Source organism: Xenopus laevis, chromosome 2S, assembly GCF_017654675.1.
Source record: "Xenopus laevis strain J_2021 chromosome 2S, Xenopus_laevis_v10.1, whole genome shotgun sequence".
Taxonomy (NCBI): Eukaryota; Metazoa; Chordata; class Amphibia; order Anura; family Pipidae; genus Xenopus; species Xenopus laevis.
In genome coordinates this window covers 83,380,976-83,403,461 of record NC_054374.1, presented here as the reverse complement: position 1 = coordinate 83,403,461, position 22,486 = coordinate 83,380,976, and the positions used below count along the sequence as shown (strand labels likewise).

Below are 22,486 nucleotides of genomic sequence, written 5' to 3'. Positions count from 1 at the left end.
TGTTACATTTGTTTAATTTTTCCTTATCTTAAATTGTTACAAAAGCACCTGGTGGCTGTTCTGGGCTCTCTGCCAAAAGCCAATTATTTTAGAAATGTTGCATCTTTTTCTGGCTGTTCAGTGTAAGAGAAGGTCAGGACATTTCAGTAACAATCCGGGACTGAGCTGTCAAAATCGTGACTTTCCCGCAAAAAACAGGACCGTTGGGAGGTATGCATGCAAAGATATTATCGTTAGCTGACAGAAATCTTCTAACCTGTCCAATCAATTAAACGACCAATCGCCATGGTACGAAAAATGTTGGGACGATCCACAGACGACCTGAAAATCGTAAAAACCTTCGTTTCATACAACTATATCTTTGCGTCTATGGCCAGCTTTATACATATGATTTATATTGCAGCAAAGTATATATTTTTGAGATCCACTGTGTCTGGTCAAAATGAAAACTATACACAATACAACTATATACCACCAATGGTACTTTATTAACTGGAGCACTGCCTGTATTATAAGCAAGCGCACAGCAAAACAAATCTATCTATGCAATTTTTATAGCTCTGCTAGGGTGACAGAATAACAGTAGTCCAATAACTGCTGCCACTTAGTGGTAAAATAAATCTAAAGACTATGGGCTTTATCAGTTTGTCAAAATACTTTCCTGAGAAATTAAGGAAGAGTAGACAAGGAGTAAGAAGAAAGGGGCAAAGAAAACTAAAGCTGCACTCCTCTTTTAAATCTCTAACAGTACTTTAAGGGTTACAGACAGTCTACCTGAACTGCTCCATTTCTTTTAACCAGAGAATTACCATGCTTTGTATAATAAAGGCTAGTCATTTTGTTGCCAAGGCAAATCATCTCTTATCTTGGTAAAGCATATTTCCTTCTTATAAGCTTCCCCTTTCTGAAACTCCCCGAAAAAAACCCCATAATTAGGGGTGTTAGAAGCCTGCTCCCACTTCACATGTCAACATCAGCAGAACATAATGTATCTGTTTAAATGTGCCAAATGGGTAAAACACACAAGGCTCCCAGACAAAAAAAAGCACCAACTATAGCCATTCAGGGCCAGAACTAGGGGTAGACAGAAGAGGCACCTGCATAGGGCAAAACAATAGGGGGTGCTAGGCAAGTACCTGTAAAATGGTCTTCTGCCTACCCCTAGTTTGCTCCCCTCTGCCGCTATCCCCTCCCCGTCTGCCACTCTTCTCACCCCTGCCCTCTCCGCTGTTGCTCTTTCCTCTACCACTGCCAGGTTGCCTAGGGCACCCAATTGGCTTGGCCTGGCCCTGCAGCCATTTATTTCAGATTTATGATGGGGCTTTCCAACAGCATGCTTATTAATACTTTTTAATGTAATTAGTCCCATCAATGTATCCACCTTGTTCTGTACTTCCTGGATTTGAACTAAAGTTATATTTAAATCTCTAGATAAAGAAGTGGATATATGTAGAATGAGTCATCCCTGTTAAATAACAGTTGGTTAAATGGGATTTAAATGGGAACTAAAATTTAAATAAGTGGGGTGCCAAAATGTTAAGCACCTCAGTGATTAAAATAACTTACCCGATACCCTGGGTCAGTGCTCCTATTTGCTAAAAACTGTACAGGCCCTGGGTATTTCTGCAGAAGATCCTTGTCGCCATCTTCTTCTCATTCCTGTTCGGGCTGGCTCATGCCCAATAGGGTAAAAATCTAACTTACATAGGAAAAGCTGGCTTCTTCACTCAGTGTGCATGCTCATATCGATACCCAGAGAAAAAATTATAGAAAAGAAAGAAAATTGCACCAAAGAACTTCTGCAGAAATAGTCCAGGTTGGTGCCGTTTTCTGAGAACAGGAGGACTGTTCTAGGGTATCAGGTAAGCTATTACATTCACTAGGGAATGCTAAACATTTGACATCCCCTTGTGACTGTGACTTTAGTTCTCCTTTATACCTAAAAAACCGAATTGGTGTAATCTTATCTATACTCCTCCTTTTTAACTGTAAGCTTTATTGATCAGGGCCCTTTTAACCTCTTGAATCAGTTGTATTTTTGTACGTAAGTTCAATCTATATATACACCCATTTAAAGTACAGTGTTGCAGAATAAGTTGGCAATTTATAAATACTTTATAGTAATAAGAATCATCATCATTAAACGCTTCTTCAAAGTTGCTATTAGTGCTAGAAAATAATAACACACTTTTCGCCAACCTATGATAAACCTTACCCTATTTGTTATGTATATGTACATAAGAAAGCAGCTTCAATTAATCCAGCAAAGACTTCAAGAAAGGTGCATTGCAGTTTCTGCTATGCTTTACATATGCCCAAGTGCAGAGCTGGAGTCTTTTGCATTAAATAAATACAGATCGTGAAAAAAAATCCCCTTTAATCTGTAAAACAGCCTCCTTCCACTCAAGTAGCATTCTGTTTGAAAGTTGCAAGCCATTTCAATGTATTGTATTTGATTAATATTGAAAGCATGTATTAGCCAGCAAACAGAAGGGCCTGGTGATGATGTCCCCTGGAATGTCCCTCATTCAGAACCTGCACAGGAGCACCATCTGATGCAAGGTGGTAGGGTTCCCCTTTACTTACAACCTGCCTATGGCTTTTGCTCCTAGCCCTTTGTAAAAGTCACAACATATTTTTAAACCGTTGACAGGGCATAACTATAGAGGAAGCAGACCCTGCGGTTGCAGGGGGCCCAGGAGTGTAGGGGGCCCAGTGAGACCCTAATTAATTAGCAATTTTAATATATCTTGGTAAAATAGGCCAACTTATAAATATTTTGGGGCCCTAAATTGAATTTGCTATGGGGCCCAGTAACAACTAGTTATGCCACTGACCGTTGATAGATTATTTGTTATTCTTACCTGTGCAGTCTGAGCATGTTCAAGCATCTCCTCAAATTCGGCATATTCTTCATCATCTGTTTCCACTCCGGAAAGTCGAGCTGCTCTGGCCATAAAATATGGAGGCAGTTCTCCAATGGCAGTGCCAGCTCCCTAAACACAAGAAGGGAAAGAAAATAATCAGAAGAGTAAAAATATATTTGCTTTTGGTGTATTTTACTAAATATTGGAGATAACATAATAGAATAAAGTAGATGGCCATGCAGCACAGTCTACAATTACCTGAGCATTCTTATCATACCCTTGCAGAGGCAATGCAGTCAAGACAATATACCAAATGTAGAATTGACTGAAGCGATTCAAAAACAGTGACTGTACATTGAGAACACTGACACAGAAAGGTTCCAAGATGACCCTTCTTAATCTAGAGGAGCTAAATGTAGCCCCATCCAAGGCTATCCACACATGTTCCAGCAGACTACTTACAATTCTGCAAGAAATATGCTTAGAAATAACGGCCATCTCTGAAAAGATTTAGATTTCTGCACACCATGGGGGATGCACAATGCTATAGAACATGAACAGTGTACTCCATTCTCTACAAGGCAGTTATCAAGACACTTAAATCTACCCGAGTTGCTGGGTTTTTTCTCAGTGACAGCAGGCAAGCCAAAAACATTGAGAAATTTGTGATTCTTTTGATTTGAAAAGCTGCCACAGTAGGAAGCAGTTTACATGCTATAACAAACATAAGTAATGCTATTACTGTACTCCAGACATGGCAATGCCATCAAACTGCTCAACACTACAGCATTTAACAGTTCTCTGCTCTCATTTTATGCTAAAATTATGAATCTATTTTTAAAAGTAATTTCTTCCCGTCTGTTTCAATGTGAAACTTTATTGACTGTAGAACTAAGTGGCTAATCAATTCTCAATATGCAAGTAACAAACAGCAAGGACCAAACATTTTAGGCAATTACCCCTTTCTTTACCAGAACTCTAATCTCCGCCACCACTACGGATACGAACAGTATAGCACACTAAGACAATATATATTTTCTTCAATGGTATGTTTCCATGTCTGAGGCCAGTTAAAATGGTAATGTTATACAGAGCCTATTGATTGGCTAGGCAATATACAAAATACACTATAAAGCACTGCACAGTCTGCAGGTCTCTAGCAGGACAGCCCCAAAGAGAGATCTGTCACAAATTTTAAAACTAAATATTAAAATATAGTTCATATTTAAGAAACACCACCAACAATTATTGGCATCATTACAAAACCACAAGTTGCTATCAACAGGTCTTACAGGTATCCCTGCAGGCAAAAGGGGGATGATAACACTGAAACCCACATACAGTTTTTCTAAAATTCTGTTGAATAAACAACATTCAATTCAAGTATTTGTGATAGTTCACCAATTTATATCTACAACAGAATGTCTCTTTTTAATTAATTTAATGTTATTTGTAAGGCCAGCCTACAAAGACAAGGGGGAAAATTTAATAAAGAACGAATTTTCTCCTCGGAAGGCTCTGACTCACTTTGTGCAACTTTGTCAGACGTAAATTCGCAACGCATATGCTTATTCATCAAAATGCGAAGCTAGGTCTCAGTAGACGGACGCTGGCAAAGTTTTGTTAACACACACACACTTAGGTCAATTTGAAGAGGGCGGGTACATATAGTCATATATGTCTTTATTGGTGAAATTGCTTGAAGTAGCCACTTATTATTAACAATGAAGCAAAACAATTACAAGAGATCCTCTATTGTCCTAGACATGAGTCCACCATGTGGCATGACCTTCAAATGGTTAAAAAATATATATTGTTAAATTTATTTAACAGTTACAACATAATTAAAATATTTTTTAAGAAAACAGCGTTGTGTCTTTTTTATGACTTTTCGGCATACAAGATACGATGTCACTGACATAAGATTGAGGAGGATGTAGCTTAATCTTATCAGTTCACCAGGTATAACCTGGTGAAGCAGACTTTGGCAAAAAGGGTAACAGTGGAAAATTCACACTAGAGGTAAAACATGTATAATATTGGAGGTGACGTGAGAACACCCCGGTGTTCCGAAGAGCTGTTTTGCAACAAATCCCCCAAGCATTGTAGCTTATCTACAGAAACTGTCATTTCAGTAGTTCATTATTTTAAGCATTTACAGAAACTATTACTTAAAAATCTTAAATAGATGCAGTTAAAAATGTGCTGATCTTGTTTACTTTAAATTGGCTTAGGTCAGCAGAAAAGTAGGCTTAGTTAAAATAACTGCTTTCCTTTATATTATGTTAAACAAGATTTACAACAAGACATTCATTCTCATTAGAGTTCATTTAAAAATGTAGAGGAAGGGTGCAGAGTCCAAAAAACAGGCACATGCTCCCATACTTTTCACACTTTGCCCCTTCCCTGCCATGAGCACTTGTGGGTGTTGTTTAAGTTGGGGATCCTGGGGGATACAAAGTACAAAGGAGATCTGTCTCCCAATGGAAACCTGAATGATGCACAATAGTTATATGGTGTGCCATAATAATCCCAATCATTATAAATTATAGTTTTTTTACAACTCACATCAACCCTAACTTGAATCATCGATCTGACCCAGCATTGCTAGTAAGAAGTTTCAAATGAGACTACCTAGTCTGCCCAGATAACCCTATGTCAAGGCTTTCTAAACCCCTAAATCTGGTTTGGGTTCACTAGCAAGCAGTAATCCCTGATCCTTCTCAGGATGATGGGTATAAAACCACAGAAAATATGTATAGTTTTTAAATCCACAAGAGAAAAGGTTAAACCTTTAATTAACTATACTAGTAAGTTAAGGGATGAATAAACCTTAGAAAAGCACCCTGAACAATGTAACATTTTAAGCATTTTATATTCATTTTTTTTTTTTAATTTCAAAGATATTTAAGCATTAATCAACAGCCAATAGAACTAATTTTGCAACCACACTGCTACCTGCTGGTCAGTTCCTGTAACTGTACATTTACATAAATATATGTTGTGTTCAGAATAATAGCAGTGTGTTTAAAAATGTGAATGAAACTCAAAATCCTTATATTAGCACACAAATGCATTGGGAACACTGCACATTCTATTCCAAATCAAAGCATGAAAATTATCAAATGTGTTATTCCTTTACAGAAAGTGAAGAAAATGTAATATTAGTCTGTTCCAAAAAAAATAGCATTCTTCTTTACAAAATCAAACATTGACTGTATACACCTAAAAAAATGTTTCTACACCATAGTATGAGAAACATCGCCATATCATGATGCTTGTGCCACCATGCTTCATTGTCTTCAGTGTACTGTGGCTTAAATTCAGTGTTTGGGGGTTGTCTGACAAGCTGTATGTGGCTCCTAGACCCAAAAAGTACAATCTTGCTTTCATCAGTCCACAAAATACTGTGCCATTTCTCTTTAGGCCAGTCAATGTGTTCTTTGGCAAATTCAGCATGTGTCATAGATGTAGAGCTACCATAGATGCCATAAGTTATATCATATTGCTATGCCCACAAATAGCAAATTGCTTGTCGTGCATCATTGATCTTTAGTTGAGTGAGTTGGATTGTCCTCATATAATGCCTGTTGGGAGCCCTGGATGAGGAGATCACAACCACCTAAGCCAGTGAGTAAAGTACTGAGTTGTCTTTGCAAAGTACTGTGTGGATGTGTTCTTCCATTCCCTACATGGACTTTTAAATGAAAGTTATCAAAAACAATAAATCTGACCCGGTAAGAGGGACACCAAATGTATTTAAAAGGATCCAAGTATAAAAGAAGGAAAAGGAACTCCAGCAGTGTTACTGCAAACAACCTTTTATCCCGGGTAGTTTTAAACAGAACATGTTGCGGGTTCAATACCCTTTATCAAGTGAATAAGGACCATTAACACATGCGCACATTTAAGGCTCATATGCACTTTGACCTATACAGCATAGTGCAATCTGGGTAATCCATTTAAAGAGAAATGCACGGACACATTTTAAAAGCATTAGTGTGTGTATATAGGTTAAATTGCAGCCTATCCATAACATTGTGAAATATGTTAACACATTAGTAGTAAAACCGGTGCTTTGGCCATAATTGTGTACACAAATATAGAAAATAGTAAAACTTGCGACAAAGTAAAGTTAAAACGATTAGAGTGGAAAATCCCAAACTTGTATCCAATCTTTATTCGTGTGTATCCAATTTTAATCGATAAGTCCAAGATAGTTATGAAAAAAATGTCCATTTGTTTAGAAAGAACAGTGTCCAATAATGTAGAAGTGGACACTTCCTGAAAGGAACAGAAAGTATCAAAAAGTATCACTTTAGACAGGCCACTGTCTAGCAAAAACCTGGCTTTCTTGAAGATGGGACACTGCACTTCAATGCCTGTCCCGGATAAAAATACCTAAACAAAACATGTAGGAGCAAGACATCCTATGGTCAAAGAGATACATGAATACCCAAGGTATTAGATATGTCCCATTTGTCAACACTCCCTGTGTTACACAGCATATATTATGCAAATTATAGTTCGGTATTTACGCCAGCATATATAATAATAATAATTTATCTCCTGTAACTCACCCATAATACATATACGGCAGGAGATCCGTGTAAGGCTGCAAGTAACTGGCTTGAATCTTTATAGCCAATATGGTTACCATTAAGGTTTCTTAATTGTTTTTTCTTAATTACCTCTCAGTTGGTTTTATCAAAGTGTTAAAAATGCATACAAAATCATCAATACAATAAGTAGTGTTCTTTTTCTGCTTAGTGATCACGTGATCTAAATTATCTCGGGTTTTGTTAAGGGATTCTGAATTAAGTTTCCCTTACTTGATGTATCAGATTTTTTATTGCTACATCATTTCTTAAAGGTTAGACGTTTTTGAATTGATTTTGCGTTTAAGTTAATGCATAGTCAATGTCCTTTTTACAATGTGACCAAAATTGTGAGGGCACTTTTATTAAAATAAGTATTTAGGTTTGAAATTAGTCAAAATGTTATAGTGGATTTAGAAGTAATCATAGAACAAAGTTTATGCCACAAACAATTATCCCTGATGGTTTTCTCTTTAGGTTCTGGGTACTATGTGTGTTTGGTCATTAGCTATGCATAATTGTAGCCTAATGGTAGGTAGTAGGTACTGTAATGTGACAAATGAACTGCATTTTACTTGGGCAAAATAATATCAATTCTAAAATTAAGAAGTCCCAATATACCCAAGGTAGATGTTCCATGAGGAGCGAGAACTCGTCTCGCTGGGTAGAAGTTCTTTTTGTATGCAGTAGAGGTGACATACCAGAGAGATCTTTAATGCCACAAGGGACCAACAGACTCATCAATAGCATTGATGAAGATGTTGAAATGCATACAAAGACAATATGCAGAGGGTGTGCGGAATGCATAGCTACAATATATATTATTTAGAAACAATAATTACTATTTGATCTGTAACTTCTACAACTGCCATTTTGTGGTTAAGCATACAGCGTCTACCATCACCAGATTTTGAGCAAATCTTCCATGTCAGAACATTTATGGTTGTCCCAAGCGTGTGAATAAACACATATGTAGGTCCCCTACACAAATACTGTATTCTGTGTTTATTTGATTAACTCAACATAAACAGTGCAATAAACTTTTTTATAAATCAAAATCAATTTCCCTAAATTATTAGTGACCCCAGGGCAACCAGATTAATCACTCTAAAAAGCAGAAATGTAAACTTTCCATTTAATTTACCGAATTGTGAAAAAATAACCTTTTCTACCCACTTATATTTTTTTGCTGGTATATTTAATTACTGTTAGATTAAACCGTTATTTTTGCTTTTGTTAATCAAAATAATGATTATTGCTATTACAATGCTTTCAAACTAAAACAATATTTATACTGTATATAGAACAATGACACTATTGTATGTAGAGATTCTAAATGAATGAGATAATGTAGTAACTAAAAAATCTGATAAAGCAAGCAACATCTAGTAGACTTCTGATTTTCCCAATGAAAGGCTATGCTTTTTTCCTGAGCCCCTTACAAAAAGAAAATTGCACATCATTCCCATCTTCCCTGCAGGGCCGGATTTAAATAGCAGGCGCCCTTAGGCCCGCTGTCGCCTCCCTATTATTCAATCAAATTTTCATCATCTGGACCAAAGCAATGGGGATTGGCATACAGGAAATTTTAAAAACTATCGTATCTCCTGTGTCTTCCCAGTGTTTTTGAACCAATGTGGGTGTGGTTGGGCAGCATGCCACCCCGTAAAATCCTGCTGCCCTAGGCCCGTGCCTTGGTGGTATCTCCACAAATCCGGGCCTGCCTCCCTGGTAGAGGTCTATTTATCATGCTGTGTAAAAAGTGAAATGAAACATTACTGGTGATGTTGTCCATAGAATCCAATCAGCAATTAGAATTAAACAGAAAACAAATGCAAAGATCTGATTGGTTGTTATAAGCAGCATCACCGGTAATAATTCACGCCACTTTTTACATAGAATGATGACTAGACCCCAAACGTCTGCCTATATTACTATTGGACAACAAATCCTTAATCTGTGTCCAATTTTCCCCTATTTTAATCTATTTTATATGCTGTGTGTTAAGAAAATACAAGCAAACAAGGAGCCTATTGAGATGCACAAATAGGTCATCCACATATGTGGCATTAAGCACTAAGTATGCTCCACACTCAGGGAGGTTGGGAAGTAAGTCAAAGAGAAAGGGTGATATAAAAGGATGATAAAAGCAAGGCTTAATGAAATCTCTGCTATAGTACTATGGTCCTTGCAGTTTTAAGAGTTAGAGGGATTCCGGCTTCCAAACCAAAATCTCATAAAGAGGCCCACATAACACAGAAACCCCTAATATACGTTTCTTCAAAATGTATCAATAAAAGCCATTTTCTATGCTGAATCCAGCTATTTAACAGTTCTATTCTTTCTGCATCATTTGAAGTCCTGTCTGGGTAGGATGGACTGAACACTGATGTTAAAAATTGTAACAACTTCTCCACAGCTTACAGACAGTATGCGGGAACTACATAAACCACAATGCATTGCAATGTGATGTTCCGTTCCTTATTGAAATCACATGTGCAGGAAATTGTGGAGTTTGGTGGATGCATACTAAGGACAGATTGCTGCTGATTACCGAATCTCCGCTTGCGCTCCTTTTCAAAAAAGGCGATAGGGTGATCCATCGTGCGGCGCTCAATTTCTCCTCCCTGCCTTCCTTATAGGAGATAGCCAGGGAGGAGAAATCGTGCACTGCATGATGGATCGTCGCCCAGTTGCCTTTTCTGTTATAACTAAAGAAAAACTGTGCGATTTTAAAGTTTAATATGTGTTGGTGGGTTTTTTTTTTGTAGTATACAAACAACTTTTTTTTGATGTTACTGGTACTTTATGTACAAAGGAAGCTGCTTAAAGAATCTTATAAGTAATGTCAGTGTAGAAAAGTTATTGAAAAAGCCACAAAGTAAAAGAAATTACTCATTTACAAACAGTGGAAACTTGGCCAAGTATGTCCTTCACTTCAGAATTTACTGGCTTAGTTGATGTAAAAACAAAGATCCCACGCAAGGCCAAACATAACCAAAAAATGTCTAATATATTCAAACTGGATGATGGATGCTCTTAGAAATAAATCAGTCTGGCACGTTTTAGAATTTATTAAAAACATGGTTCCCAGAGATTTTCCATTCCATTGATTCCTTGAATAAGCTACATAGATGTCTGTCCATTCTTGCCTACTTAAAATAATTAATTTTATCCACATGGGGAGCAATCGCTCCAGAATTGATTAGGGAGACATAAAAATTTAGCTGACCAAGGTCTATCATCTGACCAATGGCCAACAAATCCAAATGGAATCATCCTAAATACAAATGGAAAGATCTGCTGAGAAACCATTGTATAGTGAACATTCATGCATGGCCATTTTTGCAATAATATCATGCACAATGATCAGTAGGAACTGGATGTTAAAGGAGAACTAAACCCTTGACCCCCTCCACTGCTCACTTCACCTCCCCCACTCCTAGCTCCCGGTCTGCAATATTTATTCTTTTTAGAAGTCTCCCTTCTGCTGACCTACTATAAATTTGCAGAGTTGTGCAGCGGAGTTCAAAGGTGCCACCATCTGTCTATCTTCTGATCCTCTTCTGTAGAGCAGCAACAAGGGATCTTTGAGGAATGTGCAACTGAATCTATGTCCTGAATCAGCAACTACTGAGCATGCTCCCACAAGATCCTTATTGGCAAGATACTGAATGAGGATGAGAACACAGACAGAAGATGGCCCCTTTGAACTATGCTGCGCAACTCTGAAATGTTATAGCAGGTCAGTAGAAAAAAAAGAAATACTGCGTGCAGGTAGCTTGGAGGGGAACAGTGAATTCAAAATAGCTTCCCCAAAGTTGGTGTCCATGACAGTGTCACATAATGTGCATATGAACACATTTACTTGCACTGGCAGTAATATTTCATTGGACTGCTGTGCCAATACCCAGGTACAGTGCATTGTGCATACTGTGCATTGTTTCTACAACTCTTCCAAAGGGAAGGTATTTCAAGGCTAGTTTAGTATGGGAGTTGGAAGACTATATATATCTATATATACCAGAATACTGGTGTGTTTGGGATGTCTTGAGAAAGGTCCTCTTAGCAGGGCCGAAACATTGACAAAAATCCTTTAATACATGATTTCAGTGTAGTACAGATATAAGTACTATATATTTAATTTTGTATCTGGCCAGTTATTGTATATTTTGGAGACATTGGAGATTATGCAGCCTTTGGCTATTCCATAATGGTGCATATCTTGATTGGTTTGATAACCTGGGGAATAACTTAGTTACAGTACAGGGAATGTTGAAGCACCTAATGACTATAATTAAATAGAAGTTTTTTCCCTAAGGGGGTGTTGGGATGAATAATTAATCAGACAGCAATAGGAGGAATTTTATTTTAAATGTCTGTTTTAAGCAAATCTTTAGAATGGTGCAATGCCTAGTGTAAAGCAGGGCAGGAGAAGAAAATTGGATGATAGAAAGTCCAGTGTGTAGCTTCACTGCAGCACAGAACATGTTTTCTATTGCATGAGCAAAGTTCAGTCTGGGTTACTTGAGAATGAAGTTCTACTTCATCAGCCTTCTTTTCTACTTCAGCCTTACTACAAAGGCAAGGCAAAACATAAACTCTGGTATGTCCATGCATACCGCCCTTCTCCATATGTTACGTAATTACATAGTTAAATCAGGTTGAAAAAAAGTTCAAGTTCAACCCCTCTAAATGAAACCCAGCATCTATACACACACCCCACTATACCCTCACATAAGTTATATGTACCTTTATCTATACGAACTATATATTTTAGTATCACAATAGCCTTGGATATTATGTTTTTTAAGAAACCATCCAAGCCATTCTTAAAGGCATTAACTGAATCAGCCGTTACAACATCACCAGGCAGTGCATTCCACAACCTCACTGCCCTGACTGTGAAGAACCACCTACACTGCTTTAAATGAATGTTCTTTTCTTCTATTCTGAAGGGGTTGCCTCTGGTGTGGTGATTCTCATTATGGGTAAAAAGGCCCCCAGCTATTTGTCTATAACGTCCTAACATACTTGTAAAGTGTAATCATGTCCCCTCGAAAGCTCCTTTTTTCCAGAGAAAACAACCCCAACCTTGACAGTCTACCCTCATAATTTAAATCTTCCATCCCTCTAACCAGTTTAATATGTGAATGTTTATATAGCTTCTATCCATATATTTAACACAAGACAGGACAAGCTGAGCTCCAGCAACATTCTAAAGAAATATAAAAACAGGATAGATAAAGAGTAAAAATACAAGAGAAAATTGGGACAGGAGAAAGCAGAACATGATATGCAAACTGAAGGAAAAATAAAAACAGACAAACAGTGGCCATAAGGGAGAGAACAAGAGAGGGAGAGAATAACATTAGCTGACACAGGAAGAAAAATTGCAAATTGAACACCTGTGATATGATATACCTCTAAACTGTTTTCTAGACCTATACAGGGGTCTGACTTGGTCAGTGTATGCAGTTAATTAGAAGGAGAAGATAGAAAATACCCCGTATATTTCAAGATAAATAATTATAAAACCCTAAGGTTGCAACTAAGATTTAAATATAAAAAGGAGAGCTTTTAAAACTTTTTGTGGATCTTGCCGACGCGCGTTTCACTAAAAGAGCTTTCTCAAGGCAGTAAGTATATTATAGCACGTTTTATTTATTAAGGAATCACTTTTTCTTATCTAGTTTTTAATAACCTTCAAGGGATACAATGATGAACTAATTAACAGAGACAATAACTCATTATTAGGCACTTAGCACTTTAATATTTATTGAATTATCATATAATACAGATAATAGAAGCAATTCATTTTGTTTGTATTGATTTGGTGGTTGTTATAGAATAATTAATATAAAATTGATTTGAAGGGTTATAAGTTAATGAATTAATTTCACAAGTTAATTGCAACCTTAGGGTTTTATAATTATTTATCTAGAAATATACGGGGTACTTTCTATCTTCTCCTTCTAATTAGCCGACAAAGGAGAATGCAAGATCAAAGAGGAAAAAAAACAAATATTTGTTAATGCAATTCAAGACTTTTTGCATTAAAATTACCAGTGCCAAAAAATAATGGTCTAGATTTCATACTATTTAAAGGTATTTATCACGCTAAGCACCACTGTATTTTTTTCTTAGAAAACACCTGGGATTGTATACAAGATTCAGTACAAAACAAATTGGAGTGCTATGTTAATTTTTTTTACATATGCTGACATTGACATACAATATTTTAAGGGAGAAAGAGTCTTAATTGAAGCAGGCTTGGGCTATGCACAAGACTTCCATCATAGGCCCTATCATACTATTGCAAAATAAGAAAAAACAAAATTAATTCTGCCAGGGTCATGTGCATTCATTTAGTATAATATACAGTGTTGTATCAATTATCCGGAAACCCATTACCCAGAAAGTTCCCATTTATGGAAAGCCAGTCTCCCCTAGACTCCATTATAATCAAATAATCCAAATTGTTTTTCTGGAATAATAAAACAGTACCTTGTATCTGATCCAAACTAAGGTATAATTAATCAGTACTGGAAGTGAAACTAACTTATTGGGTTTATTTAATGTTAAAATGTTTTTCAGTAGACTTAAGGTATGAAGATCCAAATTACAGAAAGATCCGTTATCCAAAAAGCCCCAGGTCCAGAACAATCTGGATAAAAGGTCTCATACCTTGTAATTGTAGAGCATATTTTGCAGCAATCCTTATTTATAATGTTTAATGTGTAATAATTGTAAAATAATTTTTTCACATTCTTTTTATTTATGGTATCCAATTATAACACTTTTTTTAACTTTTTATAGTTGCATGACAATGTTTTGTAAATGCCATTTTACACATGTATGGATGGAAGCTTCAATAAAGCTTGCATTGTTTCAAACAATTTCTATTGGTTTGGGGGGGAGAAGATGTTATAATTGGGAGATGGGACATTTCCAGTTGCTTCCAGTAGTCAAGTCCTGGATCTTTTCCGTCCATGGATCCAGGGTGGTAAATTATTTTTAATGAAAATAATGCATAAACCTTTATATTGAGAATGTGATAAAACATGATCATTTACAAGTGATTATAATTATATGTATATCATTATTAAAGATGAAACATGGCCAAAAGTCATAGGGATACAATATGATGGCTTTTATCTAGATAAACACAAAAGTTGTATGCTGGGTATTTAAATGTAGCATTCTAATTAAAAAAAACCATGTAACAGAATTAGATTTACTTACCCACATACATGCCTCCAGCCTCACTTTTGATATTATTGTCCAAAGGGAAATGGCTCCTTCTGTACCTTCTTCATCTGGGCATATAATTTCATCAGGATAAGGTGGCTCTGGGAAATTTACGGAGTTACATTCATAAGCAGCAATGGTCACAGAAGCAATATGCGGACCCTGCAAAAAGAACAGGAACAATCTAGACATGTTTTCATGTAGATAGCACAGTACAGTTTTTTTTTTTTTTTTTTTTTTAAACAAAGTAAATTGTTGCTACTATTTTTACTACACAATAAAGTGATAAGAGAGAAGAATCTGCAAATACCAGAGCTAAAGCTAGTCTAGAAGGTAAGTGCCCCGAAATATTTTCAGCTATACGCAATCTTAAAGGAGTACTAAACCCTAAAAATGAATGTGGCTAAAAATGCCATATTTAATATTCTGAACTTATTGCAACAGCCTAGTTTCAGCTTCTCTATAGTAGTAATGATCGAGGACTTTCTTCTTGTCACTGGGGATCACCATCTTGGAAAGTGTCTGTGACACTTAGGGGTCATCGCAAATTATCAAGCAGAAAATGAGGATGGCCTGTAATATGAGCTGATGCTACAGGGATGATTATTATATTATGATGCTAATTGTGCTGATTTCTGTGTTGTCATATAGTAATTGTCTGTATTCATTACTAATCAGCCTTATATTGTGACATTTCTATTCTATGTCTACTGTATATTTGTGAGTCGGTCCCTAAGCTCAGTAAGTGACAGCAGCATAGAGCATGTGCAGTGAATCAGCAGAAAAGAAGATGGGGAGCTACTGGGGCACCTTCAAAGGCACAGATCTTCACTGCTAACTGGCAGTGGTTGCCCTGGGCTGGTACAGAATCCCAAAATATAATGTTCTGCATTATAAGCCTACTTCTTTATGTAAGCTTTAGTTGCCCTTTAAGGCATAGTTTACATGTAAATACCATCCATGATTTTCTTAACAACTGATAGTGCACAAAAGATGATAATGTACTGTTCCAAATATAAATCTATAGTGCTGCACACACTGCAAAGGTTACAAAGCTGTGATTGGTAGCATGATTTTATTTGCTTTAATTGTAAATTTCAGATTGGATTTAGGGGAAATATAAGGAGTTCAAGGCGCATTTCAGTTTCCTCTTCTGATTATTAATTATTAAGTAGGTATTAGAATACATTTGGCAGTGACCCATAGCAACCATTTAGTGATTGGCTTTGTTCAGCGAGTTGCAGGTAAATCAATGGAAGCTAAATATTTGACTACCTATCAAGGGTTACGGCCTATGTGGAAATTAGCCCACTCTTGATAAATGAGCCTTATGGTGTCTCAGACTGGGTGTCCAGTCTTATCAGGTCCTATTGCCTTTTAAATGTTTTACGATCCTCAACAAGTAGGAGGTATTGCCTAGCACTTGAATAGTTGTGACACCATACTCATTCACTCACTGGTGGCAGGGCTGGATCTAGGGGTAGGCAGAATCACATGCCTAAGGTGGAACAGGAAAGGGAGCACTAAGCACATACCATGTCTGCCTAATTATCATACAGTTTTCTGCCAACCTCTAATTTGGCAATGCAATGCATGATGGATGCAATACAGTCCTCACTTTCGCGCGATGCTTCTATCAAGCATCGCTCCACGTTCCCCCAACTCAACGTCCCTGCATGGTTCCCAGCCCCTCAGCAAACACTCCCATCCCACCCCCTCTTATAACTTCACTGTGGCTGGGCAATCAAGGGCAGGGGGTGTGTGTGTTGGAGCCATTTAAGATGGTCACCGATTGGTAGAGCAGATTAAGGTTCTTAAAAAGAAGTTCTGAGAATGTAATGAAACTATAAACCTATAATTATGTCCTTAAACTTACCATACACACAATAACTATATATTACTTGTTATTATTTTAATTATTATATTACAAAAAGTTTAGTAAAAATATTTGAATTCTTAAAACTGACATTTTTAACAAGGGGTTTATGTACTGTAGTAACTAAGCCCCACAGGCATCCGTGCTAAATTGCAATTTCCCCTTTACTTATGATATATCCTAAGAATATGTATTGGGTGTCATTGACTGCTAGATGTAATCTATGCAAGGTTGAAAGGAAAGGCAATATGTAAGTAATACTGTATCAGTAAAGTTATTTAGGACTGGCAACTGTGAGAGCAGACGTTATTTCAACTGCCCCACTGATAAAACACCCTTTGCCATTTTGGCCTCATACATAGGTTTTTGATGTTTCCAATCATGAGTCATTTCAACACTCACATTTGCTATCTTGTAATTTGAGTGCTTCATTTCACAGCTTCACTTTTTCCTTATTACACACTGCCCAAAAAAAGCCAGATCTAGCCACTTGCTTTCCTTTGTTCATTAAATACTGGTATCTGAATAAACAGGATGGAATTGAGTCAGCAAAAAGATATATAATACAAAATCTTTAATATCCACAAAGCCTACTGCCAGTAACCCTTATAAACTTCAAAACAAAATAGACCCTCTGTGCAAGCCACCACTCGAGGCAGATTTGCCACTTCAAAAGATCAGACTTAAATTTCCCCCCAGTGACTGTATGAAGCAGACATTTACTAACAAACACTAATTAATGGAAAATAACTAAACTTTACACGACAACATGATTTGTACCAGTATTACCAGTTTAAACCTAAACAGGGGATACTTTTATAGTTTAATTCTTGGTTATTTAAAATTATGCCATCACTGGTTATCCACAATAATAGATCAGCTGATTGCGACCTTTTTGGTATTGCTTACTGCAGTGGTTTCTGATTACTATCCACCTGGTGGCTAGAATACAATGCCTTTATAATTACTTATGTTAAAGGGTAACTCAAACAGAGCAAACATTAGCGCAAAAGCTTTCCTTAAAGGGGAACTATCTCAAAAATTAAAATTTTAATTTAAGCTTCCTCATACTGAAGTAAGAAACTTTCTAAATACAACCAATTAAAAATTCTGCATTGTTTCTGAAGTAATCAAGTTTATATTCACTATTCCTCTCTCAGCATCGGTTTCTTTTCATTCTGTCTTCATGCAGCAGTTGGGTGTCAGATGATCGATCCAATGTATCTTATAGGGGGCTTCCTTTCCTAGCAGATGAATTAGAGCTCATTCAAATATCAAACAAAATAACTGCTTTCTGACATCCAGCTCCTGGATGAAGACAGAAAGAGGAGAAACGGATGCTGAGAGAGGAATAGTGTAGATAAACTTGATTACTTCAGAATCAATGCAGTATTTACAAAGTTTCTTATTTCAGTATGCTGAAGCTTATATTAAATTTTCATTTTAGCGATAGTTCCCCTTTAACAAATTTAAAACAGGACAGTGACCAGTTTTCTCTTGGTTAGTATTGAGATAAGAAATATTGAAAGTCTAAAACCCAACACAAACGTAGACCTGTTCATTCAGACGGACACAGTTGCTAGTTGATACACATGGGAAATGCTGACTATTAGCAAAGAGAAGCTACATGTATTAATTGCACTCATTACTTTTTCCAGTAAAAAAAAAAAAAAAAAAAATAGAAAGATTCTGCAAGATATTACAACTCAGAAGGGCAAGGGAAACATTTAAAACCAATAAAAACATATTAACAATGAGAGCAGCTTGGAGGTAAAGCACATTTTATGTGGATTCATTCAAGTTCATGCTGAAATGCAGGATAAAAATCTAATTCAGCAAAGTATAGATTCAACAGATGGGACTTAGACCAAGAGAAATATTTCAGAAGCTTGGGGAAACCGTAAACGTGCAAGAAAACCACCAGTAGCGAGTGTTCATATTAAAAATGGGTTGCTGTCCTAATTATATACATTTCAGACAAATTAAATAATAAATTAGCTAAGGCATTTGCAGAGTCCAGGGAGATCTATGGGCCAGATCCACAAATTGACTAAAAAAATAAGTGAACCTCTTGATAAAATTTGCATCATGCATACCTAACCCTCTCACTTAGGCTCATTTTTCAACATTATCAGATTTTTGAACTACTGTGATTACTATATCTATTTTATGGGAGAAAACATGACCAAAATCATCTACATTATTTAGAATATGTATATGTGTTCATACAGATATACTGCATGTTATACATGTGTAATAGTATTGCTCTATCATCAAATTGGCTCCTAGGAGGCAGGGTCAAATCAGTGAGGGTGGAATGAAAAAAATATATATTCTGGGTTTAAAAACAAAAACTCAAAAGAATTGTATTTTAGGTAACATTAGTTGGCAGTATACAATAATGTAAGCATACGTAGGTATAATATAAATGATGTTTCTTCTAACAAATAGCAATAGCATGAATTTGACAAGAAAATAGGTATAGAACTTTCAGATAAGTAAAATAAGTTTTAGCAACCTTCCAAGGTTAGCTTATTCTGAAGCTGGGAGTTCAATGTGTGCTTTTTCACATCCACCAACATTACTTCCAGTAATAGGTCATTGTGTCTATTATTCCAGCTGTACGGAAGCCAAAGAAAACAGTGTATGAAAACAGCAAGTCATAAGACTAAAACTCTTACAGTGCAAAAATATATGTGAGGAAAACATAGAGTGATTTCTCTCCGAAAAAACATCTGTATATTTCTAGTAGACCACCTGACCACCATAACAAAGGGCATGTCATATATTCCTATAAATAATAATGAGATAGGATTACAATGGAAAAAGTGGGTGTAGTTATGGAAAAACCACAAAGTCTTTTTACAGTAAAAAGGAAAAGCATGGGATGGCTATACTGTTATGCTAAACTTGTTCAGCATTCTCAAACACAAGATTAAAAAACACTAAAGATCCAGTGAATCATGTGCCTGATTTTCAACAACTTTAACCAGCTGTCCAGAATGAAGTCAGCACAACTTCATTCTATGGTTTTGGCAGGGTGTTTATAATATGGTTTGGACATCTGCTTTTGCTAAAAGTTCCCATTTTCAAAAGTCCCAACTTCATCTCCCCAGAGCCTATCTTCAGTGCTACTTGCCAAAGTTTATATAGAAAACACTGGCCAAATGCACACTTATTCCGATACATAGAGGAAGGATGTTCTTAGGAAACAGATTTACAAGGGGAGATAGAAATTGTTTCAAAATCAGTGCTAGACCTACAAATAACTGCATGAAAGGTTTGCAAGGGGAGATAGAAATTATTTCAAAACCAATGCTAAACCTACAAAAACTTCAAGGTGGTCAGGCATAAGATGCAAAGTCATTTTAGGAATAGGATTTCTGCCGCGAATACCATCTGGTCCTTGAAAAGTAGTATCTGGAACGTTACAGAATACAATAGCAACAGGACAGGAATAGGGATGGGCGAATTTTTTGCCTCGTTTCGCCGCGGAAATGACGCCCATAGACTTGTATGGCGTTGTGCGACAAAAAAAATTTGCTGTGCGACAACATTTTTTTGACACACATAGACTTTAATGGGTGTTGGCAAAATTTCGCCGGTGGCAAATTTTTGACGAAACGGGTCAAATTCACCCACTAAAAAACTACTTTTTAAAATATGAATGTACATTAAAAGTTACCTATAGGTCATGTTGATTATTTTTTTACCGAGAGGTTTGTTTTTGTAAGTTATTGTTAGTTGAAGTTTCTAAACCGGACTGTTTTGCCAACCTGACTGTCCCATCTCAGCCTGTCAGTTAAAGTTTCTAAAGCTAAAGGACTCCTGCTGCACAAAAATGGCAGCGCCCTCATACAGGAACATGGGGCATCAGACAGGTAATGTAAAAGCATTGTGCAAATACTTAATGGCAAAATTATAAGTAGCCTTCAAAAGCAATATTATGATAGATGTAAAAAAGAGTTTAATTTCTGGTGTCAGTATCTCTTTAAGATTTAGAGGCACATTTATCAAAGGTCGAATTTTAAATTCATGTGAATTTTTAAAAACTCCCCTAAACTCCCCTAAATTAGAAATTCGACCAATCAAAATGTGTTATTAAAATTGAATTTTTAAAACTCAGATGATTTGAAACGACCCAAAAATTAGAATCAAATTCGATCAAACTCTATTCGAGTTTTTTAACCGAAAAAAACTTTAATGTCAGGAAAGCTGCAAACAGCTCCAAATTGATCCCTGGACCTCTCCCGTTGACTTAAACAGCAATTCGGCAGGTTTAAGGTGCGAATAGTCAAATTTGAATTCTTAAAGGGCCAGAGTATGATAAATCTCGAAAATCAAATTCACATTTTTTTAAAAAAAAAAACTCAAATCAAATTTGAATAACTCCCTAGTCGAGTTTGACAGTTTTGACTATTTTCAATTTGACCATTAATAAATCAGCCCCAAAATGTTACTAGGTCTGTTTGAGTGACTAGATTCTCTGTGATTAGCCACACATGTGTAGTCAAATTACAGATATTATATTGCACCACTGCACTTTCAAAAACTGAAAAGCTATACAGGACGATATGCCACATACATAAGCCAAACAGATTTTTCATTTTGAACAGTTACACCTCATTCTGATAATCTCAAAAGTTCCATAAATGAAAACTCAAACTGTTATTATTCACAAGAGATTAGAAAACTACATTAATTAAGCTCTCATTGGATAAACATATTGGCATTTGGAGAAATCTATTGTTGAAGGAAAACATTTCAATCAAATTCAAAAACATACTAGAAACATACTAACTATACATATACATATAACTAGTAATACTAATACAAAAGCACCTTTTCTAAACAGAATTGCCTTGTACAGGGAAACATGGACTGTAAATATAGTTACTCTCTTCTTGTGCTAAGAGCAAACCTTGGGGAGGGAGATGTGGGTTTTTGAGTATGTTTTTGGTCATTAGACTTTTTATTCGTTCTGAACACAAAATAAATATGTCCATTAGTCCATACCCCAAGCCATTAGATGCTTGAAAAAAGATAAATTAAATAAAAATAATACAAGAAACATTTTAAATTTAAAAGGCTGGTGCCGCTTTAAACTTTTTACTCGGGGACTGGCACATCCTACTACCTGTATTAGTAATGCTTGTATCCTACCTCAAATTCATTAACGCTCACCTGAAAATGCAGTCATGGCACCAAAATGCAGTGTAAGCAATTCAGGCAATTGTTCATTATTTGGAAGTCAAATGTACCAGTGATTGCCTCACAGAACCTCCTTGTAAACCAGAATTCTAAACTAATATGCAATCACACTCTGATTCATGTTTTATTAAATTGTTTAATAAGCAGTGCTGCTTTATGATTGCAAAATTCATGCTTGCCAACACCCAGGGATATGCAAACCCTTGTTTTAAGAGCTTACATGCAGACACAGCATCAATAGATTATTAGTCATCAATAAACCAATATGCTATTCCACACATGGGGAAGGCAAGTAGAAACAAAGAGACTACATTCTGGTTCCCATGCTGATTCACCTGTGAAACATTTACTTGCCACACTTTGACTGTAGACCATATGGAGCCTGCGGTTTGACTGGAATGTGATTTGCCACAAATTCCAAAGTGATTTATAAATATATCCAAGGAATGAATGGTCATTGGGAGCTGACTGGTGTAAGTCAAGCTAGCTGTAGTCTGTGTTGGCCTGAAAACTTAAGTAAAACAGTAAGTTGCCAGCTTCCCGAAAAATCATTAGTGCCATATGCCATTCCACCTTTTTTTCTGAATACAAATTTCACATTCATTAAAAATTAGCTAGGAAGTTAGTTAATAAAATACATCAGAAAAACATACAGTATCAGAGAAAAATATTGCTCCCACTCT

The 22,486-nt window shown here is 36.3% G+C and overlaps 1 protein-coding gene across 2 annotated transcripts in view; it reads right to left on the bottom strand.

The window, feature by feature from the left end:
* vmp1.S (vacuole membrane protein 1 S homeolog) overlaps positions 1–22,486 on the bottom strand; it is a 101,971-nt gene that overhangs the window by 53,593 nt on the left and 25,892 nt on the right. For both annotated transcript variants that reach the window (XM_018249609.2, XM_018249608.2), the window contains exons 6-7: positions 14,711–14,878; positions 2,865–2,996 (exon numbers count right to left, since the gene is read on the bottom strand). In XM_018249609.2, coding sequence (XP_018105098.1) covers positions 2,865–2,996; positions 14,711–14,878 — 300 coding nt within the window. The remainder of the gene's footprint in view (positions 1–2,864; positions 2,997–14,710; positions 14,879–22,486) is intronic.